This window comes from Brachypodium distachyon, chromosome 1, assembly GCF_000005505.3.
Source record: "Brachypodium distachyon strain Bd21 chromosome 1, Brachypodium_distachyon_v3.0, whole genome shotgun sequence".
NCBI lineage: Eukaryota > Viridiplantae > Streptophyta > Magnoliopsida > Poales > Poaceae > Brachypodium > Brachypodium distachyon.
Window position 1 is genome coordinate 9,923,273 of NC_016131.3, and position 25,490 is coordinate 9,948,762.

General features: G+C 47.4%; 3 protein-coding genes across 3 annotated transcripts; 1 reads left to right on the forward strand and 2 right to left on the reverse strand.

Moving 5' to 3' along the window:
• The first annotated feature begins 6,560 nt into the window (after positions 1-6,560).
• Positions 6,561-8,574, forward strand: LOC100843932. The gene is made up of 2 exons (XM_010233494.3): positions 6,561-7,026; positions 7,689-8,574. The coding sequence occupies exons 1-2, from the start codon at positions 6,898-6,900 to the stop codon at positions 8,223-8,225; spliced, it is 666 nt and encodes a 221-aa protein (XP_010231796.1). The 5' UTR covers positions 6,561-6,897; the 3' UTR covers positions 8,226-8,574.
• A 5,007-nt stretch (positions 8,575-13,581) lies between these two features.
• On the reverse strand, positions 13,582-15,144 carry LOC100841276 (xyloglucan galactosyltransferase KATAMARI1 homolog). Its single transcript, XM_003559566.4, has one exon. It carries the CDS (start codon positions 15,142-15,144, stop codon positions 13,582-13,584), a length of 1,563 nt encoding a protein of 520 aa, XP_003559614.1.
• A 1,885-nt stretch (positions 15,145-17,029) lies between these two features.
• On the reverse strand, positions 17,030-17,335 carry LOC100841580 (auxin-responsive protein SAUR71). The gene has a single exon (XM_003559567.1). It carries the CDS (start codon positions 17,333-17,335, stop codon positions 17,030-17,032), a length of 306 nt encoding a protein of 101 aa, XP_003559615.1.
• Positions 17,336-25,490: the final 8,155 nt, after the last annotated feature.

Genomic DNA, 25,490 nt, shown 5'->3' on the forward strand with positions numbered 1-25,490 from the left:
TCTTCTGAAATGATAAGATGGAATATTCTGCATCATTAGATTGATTCAATCACATATTATATTGTAGAGTAGTTTGTCATTATATTTTTAGCAACATATTTGTATTTTACTAACATTATCTGCAATATAAAAGCGCTATGTTTGAATAATGAACTTATGTGTTTGCTACATTTTGCTTTGTGCGATATTATGTTATATAACTTCTAAAATTTCTGTTAGACATCGATCACAAACTTATATATTTTTAATATTTAACTATTATTTTGGACGGATGATGCGGCAAGCATTCCTTGTGAGCGGGCTCGCGGTGCAGCGAGCAAGCAAGGTGGCGTCTGACGGTAACTGATAGAGCATTGCGGCGGCCATGGATCACGGCAGCAGGGACCTAATTGTGTCTCGACAACGACGGATGATGGCAGCAGTGGCCGATGGCGCCGGGGCGGCCGATCACAGCGGCGGCTTTGCGGTCACGTGGTGCTATGAGAGCACGCGTGCAAGCTAGAAGGCCGTCGTGCTGCGATGTTGTAAGCACTTGCATGGTTCGCCTGCGCGGAGACGAAGATTAGACCACTAATTACCACACCGAACTCTTAGATGCCACTTCATTAAATCCCTAATTACCACCAAATGTAGAAAAATCCAGTTAATAATGACAGGACACCAAAAAGTATGTAAGACTTTGCAGTAGTATTAATTTGTCTGATCTCGATGAATTACTGCAACGCAACCTTGTACACGCATCTCCGTAGACATTTTTCATCATGGATGTGGCCTCAACGATTTCCTTCCAAAGCTTGGCCTACCTCGTCACAAGCGAAGGCACGCGACAGACGCTCCAGTGAATGCACGCGGCACGGATTTTATGGAAAATAAACGTGACAAGAGTATGTTTAGATTAAAAAACATGCGCCCATCATCTGGTTGCTTCGCGTTAGCAAATTTACGTATCACATATATGTAACGCACGATTTAAAAGCAAAATTATGTGTCACGTAGATCTAACGGTCGTGTGTCAACAATTCTCAAATCCAACGGTCAGAATAATTGAGGTGATGTGGATCAATGTGAGGCATTCCTCAGTACCCATCATATTGTTTTTACTATATAACCAGTTCGTAGTCCAAGCGTCATATACTTCTCATTAAATATATTTTAGGTGATTCTTTTTCTTGATATAAGATCCGATGGTCAATATAATTCAGGTGATGTGGATCAACGTGGCGTCTCCCTCGGTTTTCTAATTTTGTTTCTTAATCTATTTTAGGTGATTCTTTTTCTTAATCGAACCATCTGATTTATTTGTTTTATATCATACGGCAGAGGGAACCAATGAGATGTCCTGCAATCTGCAATAGTGTTTCCATATTGGACACGTATTAATTTGTATTGGGCTTTAGTGGATTTTAACATATTTTGATGTTTTGTTGGTAGCCCACAAATTGGGCCTACTTGGACTAAAATCACTTTATTGTTTATTGGTAGCCCATCAAATATACCCTCTCATTAAATAAGTTAAACAAGGGCCATTAGATATTAGATCCAACAGTTAAAATATCTTTAAAAAATAGATATAGACTATGACTAATATACTTAGTTTATTATCTAATATTTTCATGACCTGTGAAGAAAAACAATGAAAAATAATGTTGAAATGTCGTCGCATAACAGGGTATGCTACGTTCGGAACCATAAAAAACAAATTTAACTTAATTACCACCGATTATAACGTATTGGGCCTATTTGGGCCTGAAATCATTTTAATGTTTATTATAGCCCATCAGGTATATTCCTAATTATCGCTAATTCTACAAACTGGACCTTTTTGGCTCGAAACTATTTTAATGTTTAGAGATAGCCCATCAAACATACCACCTCATTAAATCTAGACCGTTAGATATCAGATCCAAAGGCTAGAATAATTGGGGTGATGTGGATCAACGTGAAGCCTCCCCTCGTACCCCTCATATAATAGATGTTCACCGGGTAATATCCATTCGTTACCGATTTATAGGACACCAGCTACATGGTTACCGATTCGTTATCAGGTTATAAGCACTTGTTTACTACATGTTCACCGGGTAGTGTCCATTTGTCACCGACTTATAGGACACCACTCCACAACCATTTAAAACTTGGACCATTAGGGCATCTTCAATGGCAAGCTGTTACTAATTTTCATCTCTCTCATCTTTCTTTTGTTTATTCTCTTCTTTTTTCTAATGAACCCACATGTCATTCTCTTTTCATTACTGGTACCCATGCACAAGCTGTTACTTCTGCAAGTAACTAGTGCTAACTTTTTCTCTTCATCTTTCCGCCACGTAGGACTAGTACCTGCTTAGTACCTCCTATTGGAGATGCCCTTATACTTTTATATGGTCTATTGACATCTCTTATTTGTTGATTACAGCTCAATACTCACTCGTGAGATTGGATAAACATTGTGTTATAACCGTATATTGTTACATGGTAACCATTCAATGTAAACGTAGTAAACATAAAGATTAATTTGGTAACTTCTGGTGTCAATAGAATACCTCAAAACATGATAAGATGTGGTCATGTTTTGAAAACCTCGTCGATACGAATTCAATCGTGAAAACGGATCTTGTGTACTTGTATATGATGTATGCGTGTTTGATGATTGACTAGAATAATTTCAAAGTTTTAAAATGGTTGCACGCAAAATCAATACATTAACTATGCTCATCCTAAAGGGTTTCTTAAAAAAACATGAGTTGTGTGTTTTCACCCTACACTTGCGAGATAAAGAATGGAGGGCCTAACTTGGGTTATTTTTACAACAAACCACGCGTTGCCAAGATTAGAGATATTTTTCCCTCTCGGCGCTTAGTTTCCTATCCTATCGTCTCCTTTGGTGGGCTCCGAACGGCATTGAAAAGCTTGTCAAGATCTCTGGGCAACAGCACCAAGCACTAGTAAGCACTACAGGAGTCACATCGAAACCAACCTCGCCCACGATTTAAGGCCCCCTCCCGTAGTCTAGTCAAATTATTGCTCCGGTCCTTCCTTGGGTTGGTGAGTACTGTCAGTACTGCTTCTGTGTTTTTGATGCATCCACCTTCGTAGTTTTGAACACATAAAAGTTTGGAATGATTGATCGGTCAGTTGCTGTACATACGAGAGCAGTAAGGAGTGCTCCCCAATTTTTTTCCCATTCCAGTTATATACGCGGCTCCCCGTTGATCTCATGGTATAGGAGAAACTAAGAGCTAGGACTTGTTAAGTTGTAAGTTAAATATTCTGATTAGAAAAACTAAAACAAGGAATTGGCACTTGTACTATTCTTTCGTCAACAGTTGATGCCTAGTACATAAATAAAGAGTAAAATGCACCCGCGGCTCCTATTCTTTCGCGAAGATGTCAAGTAGGTCTCTCATCTTTGAAAATGCACGTTTAGGTTCTTAATGTTTGTTAAGTGGTTCATTCTAGGTTCCTCGCGTATATGCACAGGTTCGGCCGCATGACGTGGATGCCACCTGGACTTTGGGCCCACACGTCAGGCGACGATGTGCCGTGCAATCTTACGTGACGTGACTTTGACACCTTCACGAAAGAATAGGAACCGTATGTGCATTTTACTCATAAATAAATACAGAACCGAAAAAAATTTGGGCGAGTTGCAACTTGCAAACACACATGGACTCATGTATGGACCAGCGCTTGCGAGAAGTAGCGCTCCACAACAGGGTACGTGCAATAACAAGCAAAGATAAAACGCACGGACCCGGAAGAAAGCGAGATGCACGAACAAACGATGGATAAAAACCTGACAAAGGTGACTCACAAAAATGACGCCTCGCAATTATGTTAAGACTGCGACGAGCTGTGTAAGAATCGTCTGTGACATCTGCGAGTTTCGTTGCTGCATGCGTGAGATGAGACGCGTGAAGCAAAGGAAAAATAATAAATCCTTGCGCCGGTTACGCTAGTGGCTCTCTGCGCACTGCCGCCTTTAATTAACGCAGATTACACGAGCAGTTTGAAAACTCACGCCACAGTAGACGACCCCGACTTATAAATGGCGCACAGTGGGGACTGACTTTGTTGTAACAGCGATGCTGCCCCACGGCCGTGCCATGCGTAAAAAGGGATGGCACCGCCGGTACGTACCATAAAATTTAGCGCCACTGTTGCATATCCAATCTGTTATACCGTTGGGTACACCGCCCTGGACAACGGCTTACAGCCGACCGAGGGGGGAAGTTCGTTTGAACGCCGGGTACCTCGTTGGCAGAGATACTTACTGTACCGTATTTTATCGGTGACATAACGCAAAACCCCGTAACATCCACACTCCACCGCTGGTGGAGCCGGCCGGGGTGGGTGCCCCGTGCGGCGCCGGTCGCACAGGTTGCTTTGAGGAAACGCAAGTGTTGCTCTTCTTCCTTCCTTCCCCCCCGGTGCGTTGAATAGTCGGAGCCGTTCGGCACTTGGGCCTGGGGTGGGGGGGTCACTCTCGCCGTCTCGCGTGTTGCGTTGCATGGCATATTGGCATGGCACCTGGGCCTCCTCCTCTGCCGATCGGAGCTATTAAAATTGATTTCGTTTTCCGCGTGTCTTCCTCCTGTACGTTACGCGCGCGCGCCGCGCGGAGACTTCTTCGTTCCCGTGACCATCCTCATCTGGCCACCTGCGACTGGCAGCAGCGTCTGCCGCGCGCTGAGTACGTACGCACGCCTTTAATCACCCAAGTACGTACTACGAGTACGCACGTAATTTCAATGCTCGCTCGTCGCGTCAAGCCATAGCTCCGATCTTCATTAATGTCGTCGCCCATTCAAGTCGTGGCAGCGCCACTTTAAATTGGTCTCTGTCCGGCCGGTTCTGTGTACCGCCGTCCTGCGTGTGTGGGGCTGATTGTATAATTGTACGTACTGTATATACAACCACCGGTAGTACTGCGGTGTATATTCAGTGCTAATTACGATGGGTGAAGTGGTGACTGCCTTTCCGAATTGATTAGCGCTCGCTGCCCACAAATGATCAATGATTAACCACTAAAATCTGTTTCGGTCCAGCAGTCCAGATCACTTAAACGCAAACAAAAAACATCAATGATTATATCTGTATGCAGTACCCAATAAAGGTTAGCCTAGCACTGAAAATAGATAAGAGTATATTTTTCGTCTCTCAATTGACAGCAAAGTTTAGGTATGATCTCTCAACTTGAAATCGTATACATTTGATCTCTCAATTGGTAAAATCAGACATTTTTAGTACCTCTACATTTTGATTGGCTTTGACTCCGTGGGGAGAGGGAGAGGTTTCCTTTTAAATTTTTCAACATAGGATGTCATGATGCATAGTTGGACAACCAAATGTGCGCGATTTCGAGTTCAACGACCATCTATGAGGGGAATCTGATGCCATTGTGACATATGAATTGGAAAATTCTATGGAAAAGACGCCCCCACGTGGAGTCAAAACCGTTCAAATCTGATAGAGGGACCAAAAGTATCTGATCACTACTTCAAAATATAGGAATATTTTAGACTAAGTGGCTATGGACGTAATAAAAAAAGGAAGAAAAAACTCCAACACAGGGTCTCTTGTTCGCCTTGGGCTGTAGAGCAACAAGATTTAGGGCATCTTTTGATATCAGCCAATATCAACGCTACCAATATTTTGGCCACACCACAAAGATGTTTTTTATTGGACGAAAGTTTTTTTTAGTATGGCAATACCCTTTTTAGCCGCTCTAGATCATTAAAAATTATATTGATCGACACATGAACCAACACAACCTATCTAAAATCTTGGTTTAGCTAAATTTGGTATATCGGTTTTGCTATATCAGTTGTCTGAATCTTAGTTAGAGATAAGTTTATTCATCAGCCGTTGGATATGATCTGTGTTTTAAGAATCGAAACGGATGATAAAAATAAAATAAAATGATATCTAAGTACTAGCAAAAGATTATGATTCGTCAACTTAAAGTTACTCCCTTGATAAATACTCTGAGTCTCAGTCATACCGTACCCGTAGCTTTATCCAATTTCAGCCTAATCGCACTGTGCGGCAACTCGACACTACTTTAAACCAGGACCTAGGAGTGTTTTTGAGGTTTCCACTGGCCATGATAATATTTTACCGATCCCAAAGAAGATACCTCGGGCAAAGGGGTCCCTCGGATCCCCACACGAGCCCGTACAAACTCCTCTTGCACGGGGAGAACGCCGTGGTAAGACCGTATCAGCATTTATAAACACGACTCCAGATCTTCTACGCTGGACGGTCTACACACTCCACCACAGGAAGTACATAATCCTCACACCTCTTTAATACCAAACCATTAAAAAGGAAAAGATAATTAGAGGAGGCCTTCAGAAAGAAAACGACGCCGTAGTCCAATTAGTCCAGAGTAGAGGCACGACGATGACTCAGCGAGGAGAGAGTAGGCAGGCGGCAGGAGCATCAGTATTGAGCAGTAGCAGCGGTAGGCTGGTCCATCCCCATCCGTCACTCATCACACGCTGGGAGCCATTGCAATCAATGCGCTCCCACCCTCGCATTTAATGCACATCTTGTCCTCATGCCTTCCCTTTCCAACACCTTAATTAATGGCGCCCATACATGGCTCCAAAACACCCCCTGTTTCCCTCCCCCATTTATCTCCTCCTCAGCACCTCTCCTCGCTTCCTCCACGACTCCTTCCATCGTTGCACGCGCCCTCCTGTTCCTAATTTCCTATGCTAGATCTTCTTTCTTCCTCCAGCCTACTAGGTCTTCTCTCAGCCGCTGTTTGATTGGCGACCGAAGAGTTACATAGATAGCCCCTCACTTCTTCTTCTGTCGATCGAGCTGCGACTATCATCCAGAGCTAGCATAGCTCATAGGCGTACGTACATCAAAGGTTGTATGTTGGCGTGCTAGATGGTTGCTGAAGCGGTGGGGTTCATGTCTCGAGCGGTTGACGGCGGGATGGCGGCGGAGCTCGTCACGCGGGACTTCCTCGGCGGGTGCACCGCCGCCGACGACGCCAGGGACGCAGCCAACGTGGTGGTACGCGCTTCACGAGTCTCTGTTTCGGTCTCTCTTCGCGTCTTCACACCTTTGCTTAATTTCTTCTCCTATGCTCAATTGGGATTGGCGATTGGACTCATGTCGTTAATTTTTTCTTCCTAGATCATAGGGAAAAAAAATCTTCGTAGATCGTCTCTGTTCGTGTGCGTCGTTTTTTTCCTCTCTCGCGGCGGGAGTAGGCAATTTGATGTTGAGACTTCCAACTTGGTCTTTGTTTTCAACGGGTGAACGGGAGGCCTATATCAATAGACGAATCAGCATAATCTAATAGACTAGATCACTAGGTCAGCACAGATATTAATTTAATACTCTACACTGATTGTAAATCCAATCAGGATATGGATGAGCAATTGTTCTCTAGGCTGGAGCAGGTTAGGTAGAACCGTAGAATCTCAGTTAAACTATTTGTAGTTCATTTATCTTCGTCTGTCGGCCATGTTGTATACTAATGCGATTTTAATTCCCATGCTCAACAATATGGGCGCACATTCTATAAACTTGCTAGTCTCAAGGCTCTCAACCATAGAAAGAACTTTCGAAAAAATATGTCCATGTGCTATGTTTGGATGCCGCGGTGATACACTGATACTGTAGTTTTTACTAGTACCTGACCAGTTACTAATCGTGTACTGCGCGTGCAGGCCGGCAAGTCGCCTCTGCAGAAGCACGCTTGCCCGCAACCGACGGCCAGGGATCTCAACCTATTCCCCGTGTCCGGCACGACCATACCGGCGGCGCCGACGACGGCACCGGCAGCAGCAGCAGACGCGGCGGCCTCCACCACGACGTACCACAGCGTGTGCACGATCGAGAAGGTGAAGACGGCGCTGGAGCGGTTCGAGCGCGGCAAGCAGGGGCAGGGGCATCATCATCAACAGCACAGCGGCGCCGGAGCCTCCCCGTCGTCCTCGTCCGTGACCACGTCCTCCGTCAAGCGCCGCGGCGACGGCGGCGGCTCCGTGGAGCAGGGCGACGGCTGCGACTCCCCGTCCGCCAGCGCCAGCGCCAGCGGCGGGATGGTGGCCGCGGCGTGCCCGCGGTGCTTCCTGTACGTGCTCATCTCCCGGAGCGACCCCCGGTGCCCGCGCTGCGAGTCGCACGTGCCGCCGCCGCCCCAGGCGCCGGCGCCCAAGAAGAAGCCCCGGATCGACCTCAACGTCGGCTTCCTCGGCACCTAGCTGGATGGACGCGCGCACCGGCGCACGTAAAAAGTGACGTAGCGGAGCCAAGAAGAAGAGCAAGTAGAGACGGTTGGCATCCTCGGTCGGCGCAGATAGGTTGCTGTGGGCTGGGTGATCCGATTTGGCCATGGCGACCAGCAACAAGTGCGGCGGCATGTTCCACCGACTGATCCCGGTACATAGGGGAGGTGCTCCTGATTTTGGCTTGTTTATTTTCAGTTTGCTACTACTACTAGTATGGCCTCCGCAGATCCTGTCAGAAATCAACGAATCAATCAATCGAACACTCCATACAACATGATACTACTACTAGAACCCCCATAATTGATCGAAGCATTTGTGCCAATTGTTCGTTCCTGCGTGCAATTCCAGCCAGCGGCTTCAGTTATTGCTGCTACTACTGCAACTGGTGTGCGTGCATGGCATTCCGGGAATCGTAACACGCACAGTATCGCGCCCGCCCCGTCCATTGATTGCGCAACGTAGTCGCAGCTGCTCATCTTCTCCGATTAAATGCCCAATTGATGCGACCAGTTCACTCTTAAATTGAATCAACGTATTCATGTCACGGGTTTCTTCGCTTCCTTTTAATGTGGGATGATGATGACGAGTTTGACGTCGCAGCTGCAGCTTTGATGAGCTGCAGTGCGGTTTGCATCTGCATGCATGATGACCAATTAATGGCCGATGTGATGGTTGTCCGTGCCCGCTTGTCTTTTGGTAGGGGAGGACAAAGAAAGGCCCGCAAAGCTTTTATTATGGATTGCAGAGGCCGCAGCCCGCAGGCTACATGTCACGCAGCTGCGCTTGCAGTTTTTTATCGTCCCCGTTCGACATCGTATCCTTGTACGTACGCCGTACGCCCGTACCCAGCATTTAACGGCCGTGTATCCGCGGGCGCACCTGTAGGCAAACCCACGTCCAGTCCTAACCATGTAATCGGGCCGGCCCAATTAAAACTGAAAGACGCTGGAACAAGCAGACGAACTGAAACTGGGCCCATGAAAACGCATGGATCTGCACTCAGCCGAACAAGGCCTGCCTCTCAAAAAAAAAACCGAGCAAGGCATGAAGAAATAAACAATGGAAACGCTTGTTGTGCCACGTGAAACGTAAACAGTGTTGCCTATTAGGCATACACCCACTACAGAACATACTCAGGCCCCGTTTCGAACGCATGAATATAAAATACAGGAATAGGAAAAAACATAGAAACAGAAAAGAAATTCACGTGTAAAACAGAGGATTGAAAACTACAGAAAAAAATGACAACAACATGTTTGGAATGCAGGAATGGATAAAATATAGGTTTTTTTTTCCAAAACTATTTGTAAACTGTGTTATAAAACGAAATATATAAGTGGCCCACATGTCAGACATGATGAAAATTCCGCATATTTATGAAGATAGGATGGCCGCAGCCGCCGGCATGCCACGCCGAGCACACGGATCCACCTGGACGGTTGGACCTGCAGCTCTTTTTCTTGGCGGCAAGACGATGTGTTGGATTCGGTGGCAAAGACGTGCATCGGAACACAGCCAGTGGGCGGCTCTCCAAGCTGTGTCCGTCCGGCTTGATGCAAAGGAAAGAAAAAAAGAGGTCAGATCGGATGTTTTGGTTCCTGTGAAGTGAAATTCCTCCATTCTTGCAGGCTTGCTACAGTGTTCCTCCAAAATCCCTTTGCTCCATTCCTGTGTTCCAAACGCACAAACAGTGCTTATTCCTATGGGTTACCTTTTCCTACGTTTTTCCCATGGAAATCCCATGAACCAAACGGGGCCTCAACATTGTTGGTCCAATGCGTCTGTGTGCATTTCCTATCGGATAACACAGTTATGGGGTATAGCCTTTTCGTGCTGTCGCAGGAGCATGTGGGATGGACAAACTTCTGATACTATGTTTTTTTGTGACCCTACGAGTCGCCTGTTCCGGGTTAGTTCTTGTTAGCCTTGTTTTCGGCAAGTTCATGAAAACTATATGTGGGTGAACTTTTTTTTTGTTTCGTTACTAGCATAGTGTCCGTGGCTACAAAATCACCGAGGAACAAATATAGAATAAAAATAACATAATAAATTATGAGCCACCGCCAATAAAACATGACGACGGTATTTACTAGATTTGAGCTATTAACTCAAGCTCGCGAAATTGGAGAGCACAGCCAACACGCAGAGATTGGGGCAAAGTGTAGCGGCTTGAACAGCAATTATGCGATGCACCAATTTACCAACATGACAAATATGCATAACACAACCTACTCAACTTGTAAGCATCAACCAACAAGTAAGCATCAAAATAAACACAATCCAATGCGGAAGAGACACAATGACTTACATGGAAAACCTTCTCAACGCGAGGAGTAAAAACCTTAGGACCGACTGGTCCGCTCCACCGTCCTCTACTAGCAAAATGAATACATTGGAGTCTTCTCTATAATTCTAGAGGATCACAACAACACGATTACAAGTTACAAAACTTGTCCTCATCAACAACAACCACTCTTAACATGAGCAAAAAGATATAGCTCAAAATCAGCTAAACGGAGAAACACAGTTTATTTCCCTTCGGTTTTCAGTTTACTATTGTTAAACGGCTGATCCAAATTGTGTGAAACTTGGAAGATATGTAGCATTGGGAGTCCTGAGCATGCTACCAAAATTTCAGCTTAATCCGACATCATTTGACCACTCAAACTGACAATATCCCAAGACCACGCACCTCTAAATTTCCAACAAACAGATCTGATGAAACCACTCTCTAATCCAGTTCTCTGACCACTTAATACTCAAACCAACTGACTAGATAGAACTACGCTGAGCTTGGAACGAATTCAACAAGTTTGGAGCTTACCCAACCACGTTTGATTCTCTAAAGAACAAACTGGGTTAAGATCAACAAGGAGCACGAATATGAACTGAGTTTTTTTTTTTGAGGACGCAACGGTCGATCCCTGTGATTCGATTAGAAGAATAGAGTTGGCCCTGTTTATGAGGAAAATCGGGCCCGGAAACCGATACAAATGCACGGCTTATTCAAGGAAAGCCATGGAAAAACCCTGACAAAGAGCAAACACAGAAAACCGAATAACAAGTCGCTACCGCCAAGACGAAGACCTCCTCCGCTCCAACGACGCCGAACAGGGAACGGCTCCTTGCGCCAGAAGAAGGTAGGCAGAGCGGGGCTTCTTCGACGACCAGAGCCAGAAGAGGTTGCCCCGACGAGAACGGCTCGCGCACAAGCAAGCCCGTGTAGCGCAAAGTCGCCCTCCCTGGCCAGGACCACAGCAAGCAAATTGCACCGCCAAACGAGGTGTCCAAAGGCAACGCCTCCAAGGAGGACGCGGCGTCCGAGGACGTCGCCGTTACCCGACCCGGAAACCGGAACAGAGCTTTCGCTCGGAGTCACCTCGTTTGCGAAAGGTGGGATGTGGCGGAGCTGCACAGCGACGCCTTCAAGAAGGAAGCGATGCCCGAGGACGCCGTCGTCGCCAGCACCGACCCCATCGATGCTGGGTTTTCACCCGCTGCCACCAAACCCACCGCGGAAAGGAGCGAATAGCTGAGGCTGACCAGAGGCCACCGCATCACAGAGAGCGCCGGCGAAGCTCGCCGAACGCCACACGCCAAATCACCACCGGGCACCGGCCAGGGCGCCGCAGTCGCCCCACGCACCGGATCAGGCCACGCCAACATGGCCACACAAACCGTGGAACATGGCAGCCTGACCAGGCCCGCCAAGCCCAGGGGGGCCGCCCACGCAGGCCACCGAGCCGGCCGCGCACGCCAAACCGGTGCCTCGAGCCCCTCACAGGCTGCAGGCCACGCCTAGATCGGGCCCGCCCACCGCCGACCACCGAGACGGCCAACACGACGGCAGCCACACGCACTCCAGCGCCCGCTCACAGCCGGCCAGCCAAGCCGCCAAGCCTGCGGAGCCACACCACAGCCTAGATCCGGCCCGCGCCCCCGCTGGCCGCGCTGCATGTGCCCCACTTCCGGCCACCCCGCGTCGGCACGCACGTAGGCCCGCGCCCGCCCCGGCCCGCGCCAACTTCCCCGTGCCGGCGGCCCCGCGGGAGAGCCGGCTCCACGCGCCGCGCGCCTGCAGGGGAGGTGAAAAAATCGCCCCGCCGCCACCTTCCCAGGGTGTGCCCGGCTTCGCCGGCACCCCTCCGGCGGTGGCATTGCGCGGGAGGAAGGAGGAAGGGGGCCTAGAGCCCGGCGGTGCTAGGGTTCCCCCGTGTCGCCGAGGAGGGCGACGCAGGGGCTCTGCTTTTCCGCGCGGTGTTTTGACTAGCTAACTGAGTTTCTTTTCCTCTCTATGGTTGTGGGTGTGTGCCGCTCTCTCCATTTGCTCCGTCACCACACAGCAAAGGACCCTGCCAAACCTCCCGTTACCCCCCAACCTATCTATACCCACCGTGTTGTCCAGTCACATGTCCACTTCTACTTTAAAAAACACTGATTAATAAGAAAGAACAATGATTAATAAGAAAGAGTGAGGAGGGAAGGAGCAAACGTGTGGCTAGGAAGGTGGGGGTTGATAGTGAGGAGTGTACAGCCACCCCGTTAAAAGGACCCTTTGAACTGAGGAAGCAAGGTTAGGATTTCTCTCTTTTTTCTTCTCTCAATGAGGCATCTCAGTCATTGGATGGTGCTGAGATCAATGATTCACGCGATCTGGACTTTTGGGCTTCGTTGGCTTGCCAACTCACCACCTCCATGTGGAGGGACCAGCCCAACAAAAAGGAGGTTTGTCAGCTTATCGTTTATTACTCGACCTTATGGGATTGCATGTTTCGACTTGTTAGGTCCGAGTTGTTGGACGTGAGAAGAGGATGGCTAAGAAGGAGTGGACACACTCCACTACCTACAATCTTTATAACTAGGAAAGATCTTTTATAATTAATAGAATATGAATGAGCGAAAGGTCGTGTGGAAATGTTTCTCTTTTTTCCATTTCTTTGATCATTTCATCAATTGACTATTACTTGACTTGGTGACTTCGACTCTCCTAATTGGCATCTTGATCAGATGAATTTTTTGGTATGAAAACATTTTAATATCTTTGGTCTCTCAATTGGCAGAAAAGTCTCAGGAAAAAATTCGAAGGAAAAACCGCATCACGTGTAATAAAAAACAATCAAAACCGTTCAAATCCGTGAGAGAAATTAAAAGTATCCTGTTTGACCATCGAGGTACCAAATGTATACGATTGCGAGTTCAGGAGCATCTCTAGACTTTGCAGACAATCGAGACACAATTTCTTTTTCTCTATTTTTAACGAGGTCTGTTTTAGTTCGGGTGCACATACTTTGTCGCATTTCATCTTCTGATCTGTGTCTAGAGTATACTGTCAAAAGTAGGCATCCCACTCATGCTCCTCATCCGAGGGAGGCAGCCCTCGTTTGATCCTCCTCACCCTCTCGATGACGCCGTCGATTGCAACGTCCACGGCGTCCCTGAACCCTCCCGTCACCGCTGTGGCCCTCGGGTCCCTGTACACGATGCTGGGTATCGTCCTGACCACCTGCTCCCTCATGGCGGCCACCTCCTTGGCGCGGAACCGCCGTAGCACGTCCTCGATCCTGATCGTCCCGTTGCGCAGCCCGTCCTCCGGAATGAACACCGAGTACGCACGCTGGTCTGCCGGCAGGTGCCACCGGTACTGCACGTAGGCGGAGCCCGGGTGGAAGAAGACGGGAACGCAGCCGGCCAGCATGGCGTCGAACGCCGACCGGCGCGTGTACGAGTCCCCCTGCGGCTGCAGGCAAAAGGCGGCCTTCTTGAACAGCCGCATGACGTTGCCCGGAGCGTAGCAATCGTTGCGCCGGCCGGCCCCGTCGCACCGCAGGAGCCCGCACCGCCGCGACCGCGCGCACTGGTCCATGATCACGTCGCGGACGTTGGTGATGTTGCCGCTGCTGGCGCGCGCCCCGCCCGCGAACGCCAAGAGCCACGGCCGGCGCGCGCGCCGCACGGCTTTCTGCCACGAGGCCACCTCCGCGGCACGGGACGGGTGGAAGTAGGTCGGGTAAGGCACGCCGACGTCGTTGCCGTGCCACGGGCTGGACTCGATCACAAGCATCGTCATGTTCCTGGCCTCCGGGAGGACGAGCAGCCGGCTGCCCCACTCGCCCGGCCCGTCCTGGTCCTCGCGCCGGAAGTCCCACGTGATGCGGCCGGCCACGAGGAAATGGTCCTTCCCGCCGTGCGCCGCCCAGGCTGGGGACGCCCGGAGCCAGCGGACGAGGTCGTCCGCGAGCGCGTCGCGGACGGTGTTGTTGAACTGGACGCCCCACAGGTGCCGGCCGACGTCGAGCCCGGCGTAGTAGGGCACGTAGAAGGCCGCGGCGCGGGAGGCGTCCGTGGTCAGGCAGTCGTACTGGTTCCTCATCCGGTTGTGGAAGATCACCTCCAGGGCGAACTGGTTGGTGTCGTACCAGCCGGCTGCCGGGAGCACGCCTCCGGTGCGCGTCAGCTGCGGGCCCATGCCGGCGTTGGCCATGTGCTTGCACATGTCGGTCCACTCGGACAGGGTCCGGCAGTCACGGATCAGGTGAGAGTTGAACCGGGGAGGCAGATCGTGGATGTAGATGTACCGTCCGGCGCACCTGTCGACCTCGGTCTTCCTCGCCGGCTTCCTCGCCTGACTTATTCTTTCTTGACGTGCCGGAGGAGGTGGCGACGGTGTCTCTGCCCTTTCTTGGCGTGCCGGCGGCGGCGGCGCGTCAACGGTCCGTTGTTGCCCCGCGGACGAATTAATGTTGGCCTGGAAACTCTCCCGAACGACGTCGACCTCAGGCGACGGAAACGGGAAGAAGAAGAAGACCATCCATATCACGAAGCAAGCCGGCATGACCAAGGCCAGGACGTACCTGCCTGCCCGGACGACCGCCGATCCATGGAGACTCACCATGGCCTGCCGGTGGGGGACTACGGCAGGCCCGGACAGATCACCCCCCGGCCGGCCAGCAGCCTGCGTTTAATCGGCCAGCGCGATCGGTCCGCGGGTGCCATCCCGCTGTGGAACATCATTGACAGCTTGCCAAGGAATGGAATAAAGGCGATTAATTTGATGATATTCCCGGAAAAGACTCCGCTGCAAGCAATGCATAATTGCATATACAACAGGATATATGCATGCATCCAGCAGCGTTTTCATCGTTCTTGATTCATTTCCATCTATATGCCTCGCCTCGATCTCGTGATTTACCTTCCTTCTCTGTCGTCTTTAGTTGCTTCATGCTCAACAGATGTGGCAACGAACCGCGTGCCCTGATCTTTCCATGTTCATCGTGCAGTTTTTCCCACATGCATAAATTCATATTTAGAAGACGTTAATTTAGAGCTAATTATAAGCCGGAGATAACGCGCTTTTGATTGGCGCTTTGATGCACGTCTTTTTTCTCTTTCGAGTCTGAACCACGGAGTAGTATTAGGTCCGTGTGAGCTATGAACTTATGACCATGCTATGCTACCTTTTCTTTCCATATAAGTATTTATCTAATGCTATTTTGCTGTAGGGGAAATCTCACTTGGAATGTTGTTTGTTATTGTGACTATGGTGAATAATGTTAGTTTCCAGATTTCGAAAAGAAAGAAAGAATGTCGTTTGCTACCGTGAGCAAACGTTGTTTCACACAAGAATAACAAGAAAAATATGAAGGCTAGAAAATATCAAAAGGAGGTAATCCCGCATGCCTCTATATCGATCCATGTACACAACCACAACTAGAATACAATTGCTCGCTCCCTTCGGATTTATAAGGCCCATACATTGAAATACATCATATTGCAAAAAAAAAAAACGAACACCATCAAATTCAGTACAGCTTGAAGGATATTCAAGAAAGGTTGATTGAGTAAATTAGTAGGCACAGACCTGAAGTCCACTAGCAGTGTGAAAAAATGAAACTGAGATGTGCTTTAACTATTTATTTTTAAGGAATCCCCATCTGAATCTTGACGTGCCTGCTTCCATGGAGAAACCACAGAGCAAGGTGAGATCATACAATATGTTTGTTCTTGGCTTCTTGCGCAGTTAGCTAGCTAGCACGGGCATTTACAAGAAATTTTGGTATATACTGTATTCATCAAAGAATTGATCGATAAAAAGAGCTGTTCTATGGTACCAGCCGTCTATTCAACTTGATCGAACGGTCCAGCGGCAGCCTAATACACGCTGTACTGCTCGGTCGGGTAGAGCAGTATACAGCTAGTTATTTGGAAATTAACGTTAAATTTTTTAGCCAACCCGCTGCTCGCGCACGGCCCACACCCGAATAGGTCTAGGTTTCTGGTCGTTGCCGCCTTCTTGGAACAAGCCGAGCCAGCTATGGCGTACATGCACGAGAGCGTTCTGCCCGCGCTGCTCCGGCGACATCGATCGGCCTAGGGGTTCATATGGGACGGCCGGAAGTGCCGTGTATTATCGCTCCTGCCTGCGGTGCATGGCTTGCCGGCGAGGTCAACGACGGCGCCGACGGCTGAGTCCGGCGGCAGGGCACGCGAGTCAAGCGGCTGGATGCTGAACGAACACGATGAGGCTTGGTGAAGAGAGCGCAAACGGGCTTCAGCCCATTAGGAACCGCTATTCGCGTACAAAAAGAAAAATCTGTTACCCTTAATTCTTTTATTAAATGGGAATGTCTATTCTACCCTTAACAAACCGATGGTTCAGATTTAAGTACTGCTTCCCACCCCTTTAACAGTATAGGGGTACCGTAACAGCTCATATGTATCCAACTACTTAAGTACATCCCTCTACACTGTATATATGTGCATCTATTCTCGTAGTGAGGTTAGACGCCGCCGCCTAGCCGGTCGGCTCTCTGCAGCGCGCTGTCGATGGCCCGGCGGAGATGTGCTGCCGCGCAGGGGATCCGCAGCAAGCCCGGCTGGTCGTACCCGTACCTCTGTGCAGCCATGTCCAGCAGCTCCGCGATTCCTGGGTCGGCGAGCAGCCTCACGGGAACCACCACGCGCTCGCCGCTGCTGGTGACCACCGGGACGTGCCCTCTCGGGACCTTCTTGCCCTCGTCGTCGTAGCACGGCGACACGCCGGGTGAGGACGACTCGCTGCTGCCACTCTTCTTCCTCCACACCATGCCGCTTCAGACAGTCTGAATTATTCAGACTTGATATATCGATCGCCTCGGTCGAGGTTGGCAGAAGACTTGGAGGTGCGGGCCGTGCGGTGCGGCGAGCGATTGATGATGTTTTGGGGTTGCGCTAGCTGCGAGAAAATGACAAGGAGGCGGAGGGGCATATATACGGGAAACAAGATCTAGCAACGCGTTGAGTCAACGCGTTGAACGTCGTGACGTGGATAGTCTTGGCCCCCGGTTGGAGAATATAGTTTCTTTTTTAGGCAAGTCGGAGAATATAGTTTGGATAGAGGAGACTAGCGGTAATTCCCCGATCATTTCTTGCAGTTCTTTTTTGAACATGGAGGGCAGTTCATTCCGCCGGGCATCTTCTTTTGACCTATGGAGAGTTTGAGATCTAGCAACCTCGAGTGTCAAAGTCCAAAATCATTTATTCTCAAAAAAAAGTCCAAAATCATTGGCCATTGATTCAACAACATGGAGTTGGGTCCAAAAACTCAGAATCATTGGTCACACGGAACACCGCGACGATAAAAAAAATCATGAATCTGGTGTGACATACTTTATCCATTTCACAAAGGTCGTCGTATTTTATTTCGTTAAGACTAGGATTTGACTAATGATAACTCTATTAATATGTGTTTTTACATACATAAAATTTATATCAATAGATTCGTCTTTAAAAATTCTTTCTAATAATCATGATTTTGTATCATATATGTTACATATTAATAATGTATTTTTGGGTCAAAGCCTTGTCTTAAAGAAACAAAATACGCCAACCTTTGTGAAATGGAGGGAGTATATTTGTACTCTTATGTCCCGCGCAAATATGAACCTTTAAACCGTGAGAAAAACTATTTCAAAAGTTTAACTATTGTGCTCGGTCCAACTTGAACTCTGCACTGCAAAATCGTTTGTATTCAACACGGAACTTTATTTTCAAAAGTATAGTATAAAAGCCAAAATATGAAAAATAAATAGAACATGTTTGTAGGGGATGAAATCATAATGTGGAAAGTAACATTGAAACATATGGCTATTTATGTCCTGTGCATAAATGGCGACAGGAATTCATTTATAATTTGTGTTTTTGTATAGAACACAAATTTTAATGTATTGTTTTGGTTCAAACTTTATCATATTCGCCACATGCATGAATTTTTCGAATTGTTTGAAAATGCTCAAAGACGAAACCAGCCTCCAAATCTTAACCTAGTTATTTAGAGAGGTTTTGTACTTTTACAGTTTTAGGAATTTTACAAATATCATGAACATACGTGATGCTATAGATTAAGAATCAATAACAAGTTATTTGTAAAATATAATAATTGGTGTATGTACAAAAATCGTAATAGTCTCGTAGCATTCTTTGCGCATATGAATATTTATACTTTTGGAAAAACCTCAAGCTTTGACCAAAACCAGGTCAGGGTTCACACGAAAAAGTTGTAAAATCTTTAAGGTTTATTATGGACGGTTTCATGGTTCAGGGTTCAACTTACACCAAGCACCATATAGTTCAGTCGGACATTAAGGAACCGACTAGCTTGGTCCTAAGAACTCGATCGATCGACCGAAATAGCCTTTTGTGAGATTTTGCAAATACGACGACTCATTTTGCGGCTATTAATATTTGTGGTACTAAACTCCAGCATGTGAAGGCTGGTATTTTGCAATTTTGTCATCGAACAAGGAGGAATGTCAAGATGCTTAGGACAGATCTTGAGTTGATTTTGAAGGCATGACTAAACTTTTTTAGTTTTAGCAAGGATCTATTGTACTTTCCTTTATGAATCAATAAAGCGAGATTGTTATTCTCAAATAAAAATAGACATGAAAGCATTAAAAAAGTTGGTTTAGCCATATGACAACATGATAAAGTAGGTAAAAAAGAAGATGGATCATAGTAGTCCATCGTAATGCCAAATGCGACGTGGTCTATTTTAAAAGGACGTGTCTATTTCTTAGTCATCTGATTAATTTTTAAGCAAAGTCTTTAAATCTAAGTGACGTATAAGAACAGTTAGATTAAATTCTGAGAGTCATCCCCTCACACTCTATCTCTCCCACATGCTATCGTTTGATTAAGATCCGACAACCAAGCACGTCGACTAATTTTAACTGTGACTTTTCGGTTGCAAAAACTGATTTAAAAAATGAACAAGAAGCTTTGAATTAAGTAGGCTTGCTGTCGCGATAGCCGAAAAAAGTTGTGGAGCAGACCACAACATGAATGACCCCCGGCTCTGGCCGCCGCTGGCACGCCGCAGTAGTCAAAAAGAAACTGTGGAGGAAGCTTACTGCACCCGCCATGGATGTAAACGTCGTCTGATCCATACCAGTTACTTATCCAAAATCGGACGAAGACCGTCGAAAAAATCCAATAGAAACAACCAACCACGAGATAGCACGAAAAAACAAACTGGCATCTAAACCTTGAGGGCTAATCGCTAAAGCGCACCTCATTTCAACCGTCAAACATGAAAGGAATGAATTGCGAAGGGAACGGACGAAACGCACCGCGCGGACCGGTGGAAACGACCGAAAAGCATCGCCGGCGGGGGTGTGGGGGGGGGGGGTAAGTGCAAAAAAGAAAAACACCTGGTTTAAGGAGTAACGTGCCTATTAGGTTAGTTCGATAATTAAGGTTAGTTAGTGGGTCCCACCGTCAAATCGGGCACCCCCCTCGGGCCCGGCCTCCACCCTAGCGCTGCCTTCATTCCCGGCGACGGCCGGTCGCCACCCTAGTACCGTCCCGACAACCCCGGCCGAGCCGGTCGCCCCGCAAGCAAAACCGCAAGCCCCGCCAGCCCCAACCGCCCCCGCCTCGTCGGCAGCCCCAGCCCAGCTGCCGAGCCAGACCGCCGACAGCCTCACTGATGGAGCTAGGGACTGCCCCAATCGCCGGAAGAAGCCGCCCGCCCCTAGCTTCCCCACCGTGTACCGCCGCCGCAAGCTCCGCCCCCGCCTCGCTGCCAGACCCGGCCCAGCAGCCACGTCGCGGGCACCGCCCCCGGGCAAGTACCTAGGTTTCTTCCCCAATCGCCGGCCTAGTCTGGACACGAGGTACGGTTCTTCCCCAATTTCATCGTTTAGAGCTTGATTTGATCATGGCACCATCAATTTGCCCCAATTTCGCCCCGATTTGACCGTTAGGAGCTAGGGTTCTTCGTCAATTTAACATTGATTTTACTCATGAAGGTGGAACTTCGATGATGTCCTGGCTGCTGGATTCGGCATCCTGCACTTCGACCCGGCAAGACAGGGTAAGATTTCTTGTTCATTTTTCCCAATTTGTTGGTTTCCGGAAGATGTATATTGTCATTGCTGTTGGCTGGTTCGTTGGAGGATGATTATGATGAGGGCAGTACGACAAAGCTTTTGAAGACCCATCGTATCTACGCTATTTGGAAGGTGGTTTGGACGTGGCCGAGGCCGCTGGGGAGAACCATGGATTGGAGGCAAAGCTATCCGAACTTGAGGCTGAGTTGCTGGAAGAGAAGAGGAAGAACAAAGACATAATCTTGCTTGAGTGTGAGTTGGCTTGTCAAGATCAATTGATTGAGGAACTAGAAGGCAAGATTGGAGAGAAGGAGAAGATGATATGTGGGCTGGAAGTTATGCTGGAATCAGAGAAGAAGAACTTCGATGAAGTGAAGTGTTTCGCAGTCGCAAGCTTCAGCGTTGCAGTGACCTTAGCAGCTGTCCTGTATAAGATGTTGTGAAGCATGTATGCCGACCATGTGGCTGTTGTTTATATTATGTTATTAGTTTCGAAACTGTGAGACATTTGGCCCATGTGGTTTCATCAGTTTTTTAATTAGACATGTGGCTGTGATGTTGGAATCATGTTATGTTTTGGCACAAATCAATGTGATGCAAAAGATGTGACATAAAGATGAAATAGTTCATATATTGCATTAGTAGTCATGCTTACACCCTTACATACTGGTTAAAAGGAGCATATATGCAATTGCACATTGGCAACGCTTAGCCTAGGATCTGACTACGGTCATTTTCCTAAGTACAAAAGAGAATGCGCTTAGCCTAGGATTTCACAACGGGCGTCCATCTCACTACGGTCATTTCCCTAAGTACAAACCAAAAGAGAATGCGCTAGCTTTAGTTCCTTGTTTTAAACAAAAACCTGCACAAGGAAACTAGTCGCATCGGGCTATCCCTACCACCACTTTCTTGACTACTGGGCGCCCCTTTCTTCTGGCCCTGTCGAAAGCTCTGTCGACAGAGCCCATCACCTTGACTCAGTTGCGCCTACGGCGCGGGGCTCGGCGCGTGCCCTCATCATCACGCCCCCTCCACCAAGCAAACAGAAGGCGCCAGCCATGACAAACAGTGCGGCCCCAATCGGTGACCCGAGCTCGGTGAAGGCATCAATGGGGCCGCCAAGCAAAGACAAATGGTACTGGCGACCCTCGATGTTGCTGATGAAGATCAAACCCTCGTCTTCGACCAGTTCCTTGCCACCTCCAGCTCCAACCGCAACCTGCCCTTGCTGCAAAACAGAAGCTCGATTGCCCACCGCCTCGGTCTCCGCCGCTCGCGAGCGTGTCTCCGCGGAGCCAGCATAGCACATCTCAACAGCAGCTCCGAGTGCACAGAATCGAGCCTCCCATGGGGTCCCCCCCATGCTTGACATGCGGAAATGGCGACCCCAATGTCGACGAGGAGCACTATCTCACACGGAAGTTTCCGCGCGCCGCGCGACGAATCAGAGGCAGGGGCTCGCGGTGGCGATGAGTTGGAGTAGCGGCCGCGCGGGAGCGAAGTGGTGGCCGCACGGGCTGCATAGCGCGGGGGGGATTCCAACCCGCGACACGACCGAGGTGGTGACGACAAGGCTGCACAGGCCGTCGGCGCAGCCTGGGCGCGACTGCGCCCAGCGGGGGACCTCCCCTGGGCCGTCGGCGCAGCCGGGGCGCGACCGTGCCAAGAAGGGGACCTCCCCCGGGATTTCGGGCGGCAGGGGAGGCTTGTTGGGAAGAAGGGGGAGGATGAGTGGATAATAGAGGAGGAGTGGATGAGTGGAGGAGGAGGAGTGAATAAGAGGAGGAGTGTGTAAGAAGGCAAAAACGGCAGGAATGGCGCCGGAATTTCCCGCCGGTGCGAAATGGATATTCCCCATTTCGTGGGCTTGAGGGCGCCGGACGCGTACGAAGTCGAAGGCTACGTGCGTTTTATCTATTACCGTGTAGTGGGCCGGAGGAGACGAGGCCCGGAGATAAAAAAAAGTTTGCCCCCAGCCTGGGCATGCTCTCGTTAACCGTTGGAGTCGAGCTCGGGTCGCGCCTGAAGTAGGGACGGGGTGCAGACCAGTGTGGTAGAGCAGGTATATCGAAAGAGAATGGATGTTCAGGTTTTTATAGGAAGAGAAGTTTGGGGCATCGTTACACTTTCTGTGTTTCTAACCAAAATGTGCATTTCGTATACTTTTTATAATAGAATGTGTCCAAGAATTTTTTTTTGTAACCTGTACGATATATTTACATAGTTCTCAGCGATTTTCAGAATTTCTGGATATGTTTTGCTATATATTCCGTACATTATTTTAATTACTGCACATTTCAGTGAAAAATAGATAAATCAATGTTAGCTATGTAATCTTAGGGTGCAAGCTGTATGAAAAGGTCATATTGGACTTAGTTAATTCTAATGCACTAAGTTTCAAAACACATAATTTGAAAATTACATGTGTTTTACCCATTTAATGTGACTTTTCTGTTACACCCTTTTCCAAAAAAATGTTAATAATATGAAAAATAAGCAAAAAAATTCTCAATTTTTGCAAGGGTCATATAATTGCAATAAGGTTACCACAAAAAAAAATTCAGAAGGTTATCGAAAAATCATAAACTACTTCGTGTGTAAACGGACACATCTCAATCAGAGTTTTAGAAACTCTTACCGAGATGTTGGGGAACCGAACACTTTTTGAATTTGTCATCGTATTAGTTTCTCCAAATCATCTCAAAATTGGTACACTTACTACATTTGGGTTGTTATACACGAATGTAAAACTTTTTTTTAAAAAAAATGTCATTTTTTTGAAAAAAAATTTGAATTTCAAAACGATTAAATTGATTAAATTTGAATGAAATGAGAAGATATCTGGGTCTTCCATGTTTGAAAATGATTCGAGAATTTTTCTCAAGTATTTAGGGTACATTTAAAATTAACTCACCAATTTTCAGATTTTCTGGACAAAGTTAACTTTATTTCATACATTAATGTAATTATTGTTGCACTTTTTTCGAAAAATGAAAATAATATGAATACGTTGTCTGAAAATTCTGAATGTTGGCAAGGGTTCATATTTAATCACAAGTTTACCACATAAAAAATTACAGAAAGTTATCTTCATTTAAAATTGTACTTCGTTTGAAAACTGCAATTCAAATTTGATTTGAATTTGCAAATCATATCAAACTTTGTCAAAACGTTCTACAATTTCGTGAGTAGCCTACACTGTCCATGCACATTACATTTTTGTAATTGAAAAGTCATTTTCGTTTCAAAATGCACTTAGTTTGTGAACCGTTAGTCAAATGCAATTTGAATTTGAAATTCATACCATACTTTGTCAAAACGAAGTGAAATTTCCTGAGTACCCTAAACTTTCCATTCTCATTCCATTTCTGCAATCAGATTCCATTTTAGAGAAAGTCGGGTTTTTAGGGTGTCTCCAAAATCGCCCATTTTGGGCTGCTAAAGCCCTTGAAAGGAGCATCCTTTTGGTGGATTCAAAATTTCAACTTTTCTCAAAACGAATTGAAATTTCCTGAGTAGCCTAAAGTTTGCATGCGCATTCCATTTCGGAAATCAGAATCCATTTTGGAGAAACTTCAATTTCGAATAGAGTCTTAAAAATCACTAAGACACATACAGCAGCAACATTTTCTGAAGACGACTACATGTTTCGACAGATACAGCAACAAGAGTGGCATCACGGCCATAAATTACAAGTCACTCAAAGATTTCAGTTGGGCTCTCTTCTTTTGGTCCCCAGTGGCAACAGCAGGTTTGGCTCTCTCCTTTTTCTCCCCAGGGGCGACAATAGGGGCTCTCTTCTTCTGAACAACCTGGACTCTCTTCTTCTTGGGCAGTTCCTCTAAAGTCACAAGCTTCTTAGGAATTCCCTTTCTTTTCCCCCCAATAGCAGCAGCAGCAGCTTGCACTTCAGGGGCAACATCTTCAGGAGCATCTTGCACTTCTGGGGCAACACCAGCAGTAGCAGGGACATCTTCTGGGGCTTCATCTTCATAATTAGCAGCAGGGGCATCTTCAGGCCAGTCATAATCTTCAGCTTCAGTCTCGTCAGCTGAAATATCATCTTCTGAACTCTCTTGTTCTGAACTTTCTTCTTCTGAACTCTCTACACAAGCCCAGTCTGCATCCGAATTGTCATCTTCAGGCAGTTCGGTTTTGTCTATCAAAGATTTCAAAAAATCCTTCTGGTTGAGCCCTCGCTTCTCCACACAGCCTGTGCAAAACAGCGAATAAAAAACATGCAAAAATGATTTCAAAGTGTAAATTATGAGTAACGGTTAATTAAAGCAAACCTCTTCGGCGGCGGCCCGCTCATCACGCATTTTGAAGATCCAGCATGATGCCCCAAAGCAAAACATCTCGAGCATCTCTGTTGGTGTCCTGGCCTACCAGTCTTTGTTAACCAGTATCTACACAAATCGATTCTTCACCTTTCTTTCCCCCTTGGCCCTTCTTCTGACCTTTTGTTCCTTTCTTGCCACCTCTCTCCAAAAAACTTTTGAAATGCTTATGTTTTGGCCTACCAGCTTTCCTAGTTATCAAGGGAAAAAAAAAATCAAATCCTAGGTCCCCTTCAGGCCATTGTTACTGATCAATTAATGGCTCAATAACTCCGGCATATGCTGCCCTAAATCGCTCAATTGAGTAATACTCATGCAGAAATTCACCCATCATCAAAGTGGTTCGACCAACCAACACTTCAAGAGCATGCCCACATGGTTTTCCAGTTGCCTGCCACTCAAGACACGTGCACTCACGTAGGTCTAGCTTGACTACATGTCTCCTCTTCTTTTCGGTGTCAAGAACTTCAGCAGTGTTATAGGCTGCATTCATAACATGGAGGTGCCCAAGTTTTCTACTCCTACAT

Excerpts from the sequence above, each read along its gene's own strand:
- LOC100843932 (XM_010233494.3), top strand. The coding sequence starts at position 6,898 with ATGGTTGCTGAAGCGGTGGGGTTCATGTCTCGAGCGGTTGACGGCGGG. Across the intron at positions 7,027-7,688 it reads GGGACGCAGCCAACGTGGTG|GCCGGCAAGTCGCCTCTGCA; the intron begins GTACGCGCTTCA and ends CTGCGCGTGCAG.
- LOC100841276 (XM_003559566.4), bottom strand. The coding sequence starts at position 15,144 with ATGGTGAGTCTCCATGGATCGGCGGTCGTCCGGGCAGGCAGGTACGTC.
- LOC100841580 (XM_003559567.1), bottom strand. The coding sequence starts at position 17,335 with ATGGTGTGGAGGAAGAAGAGTGGCAGCAGCGAGTCGTCCTCACCCGGC.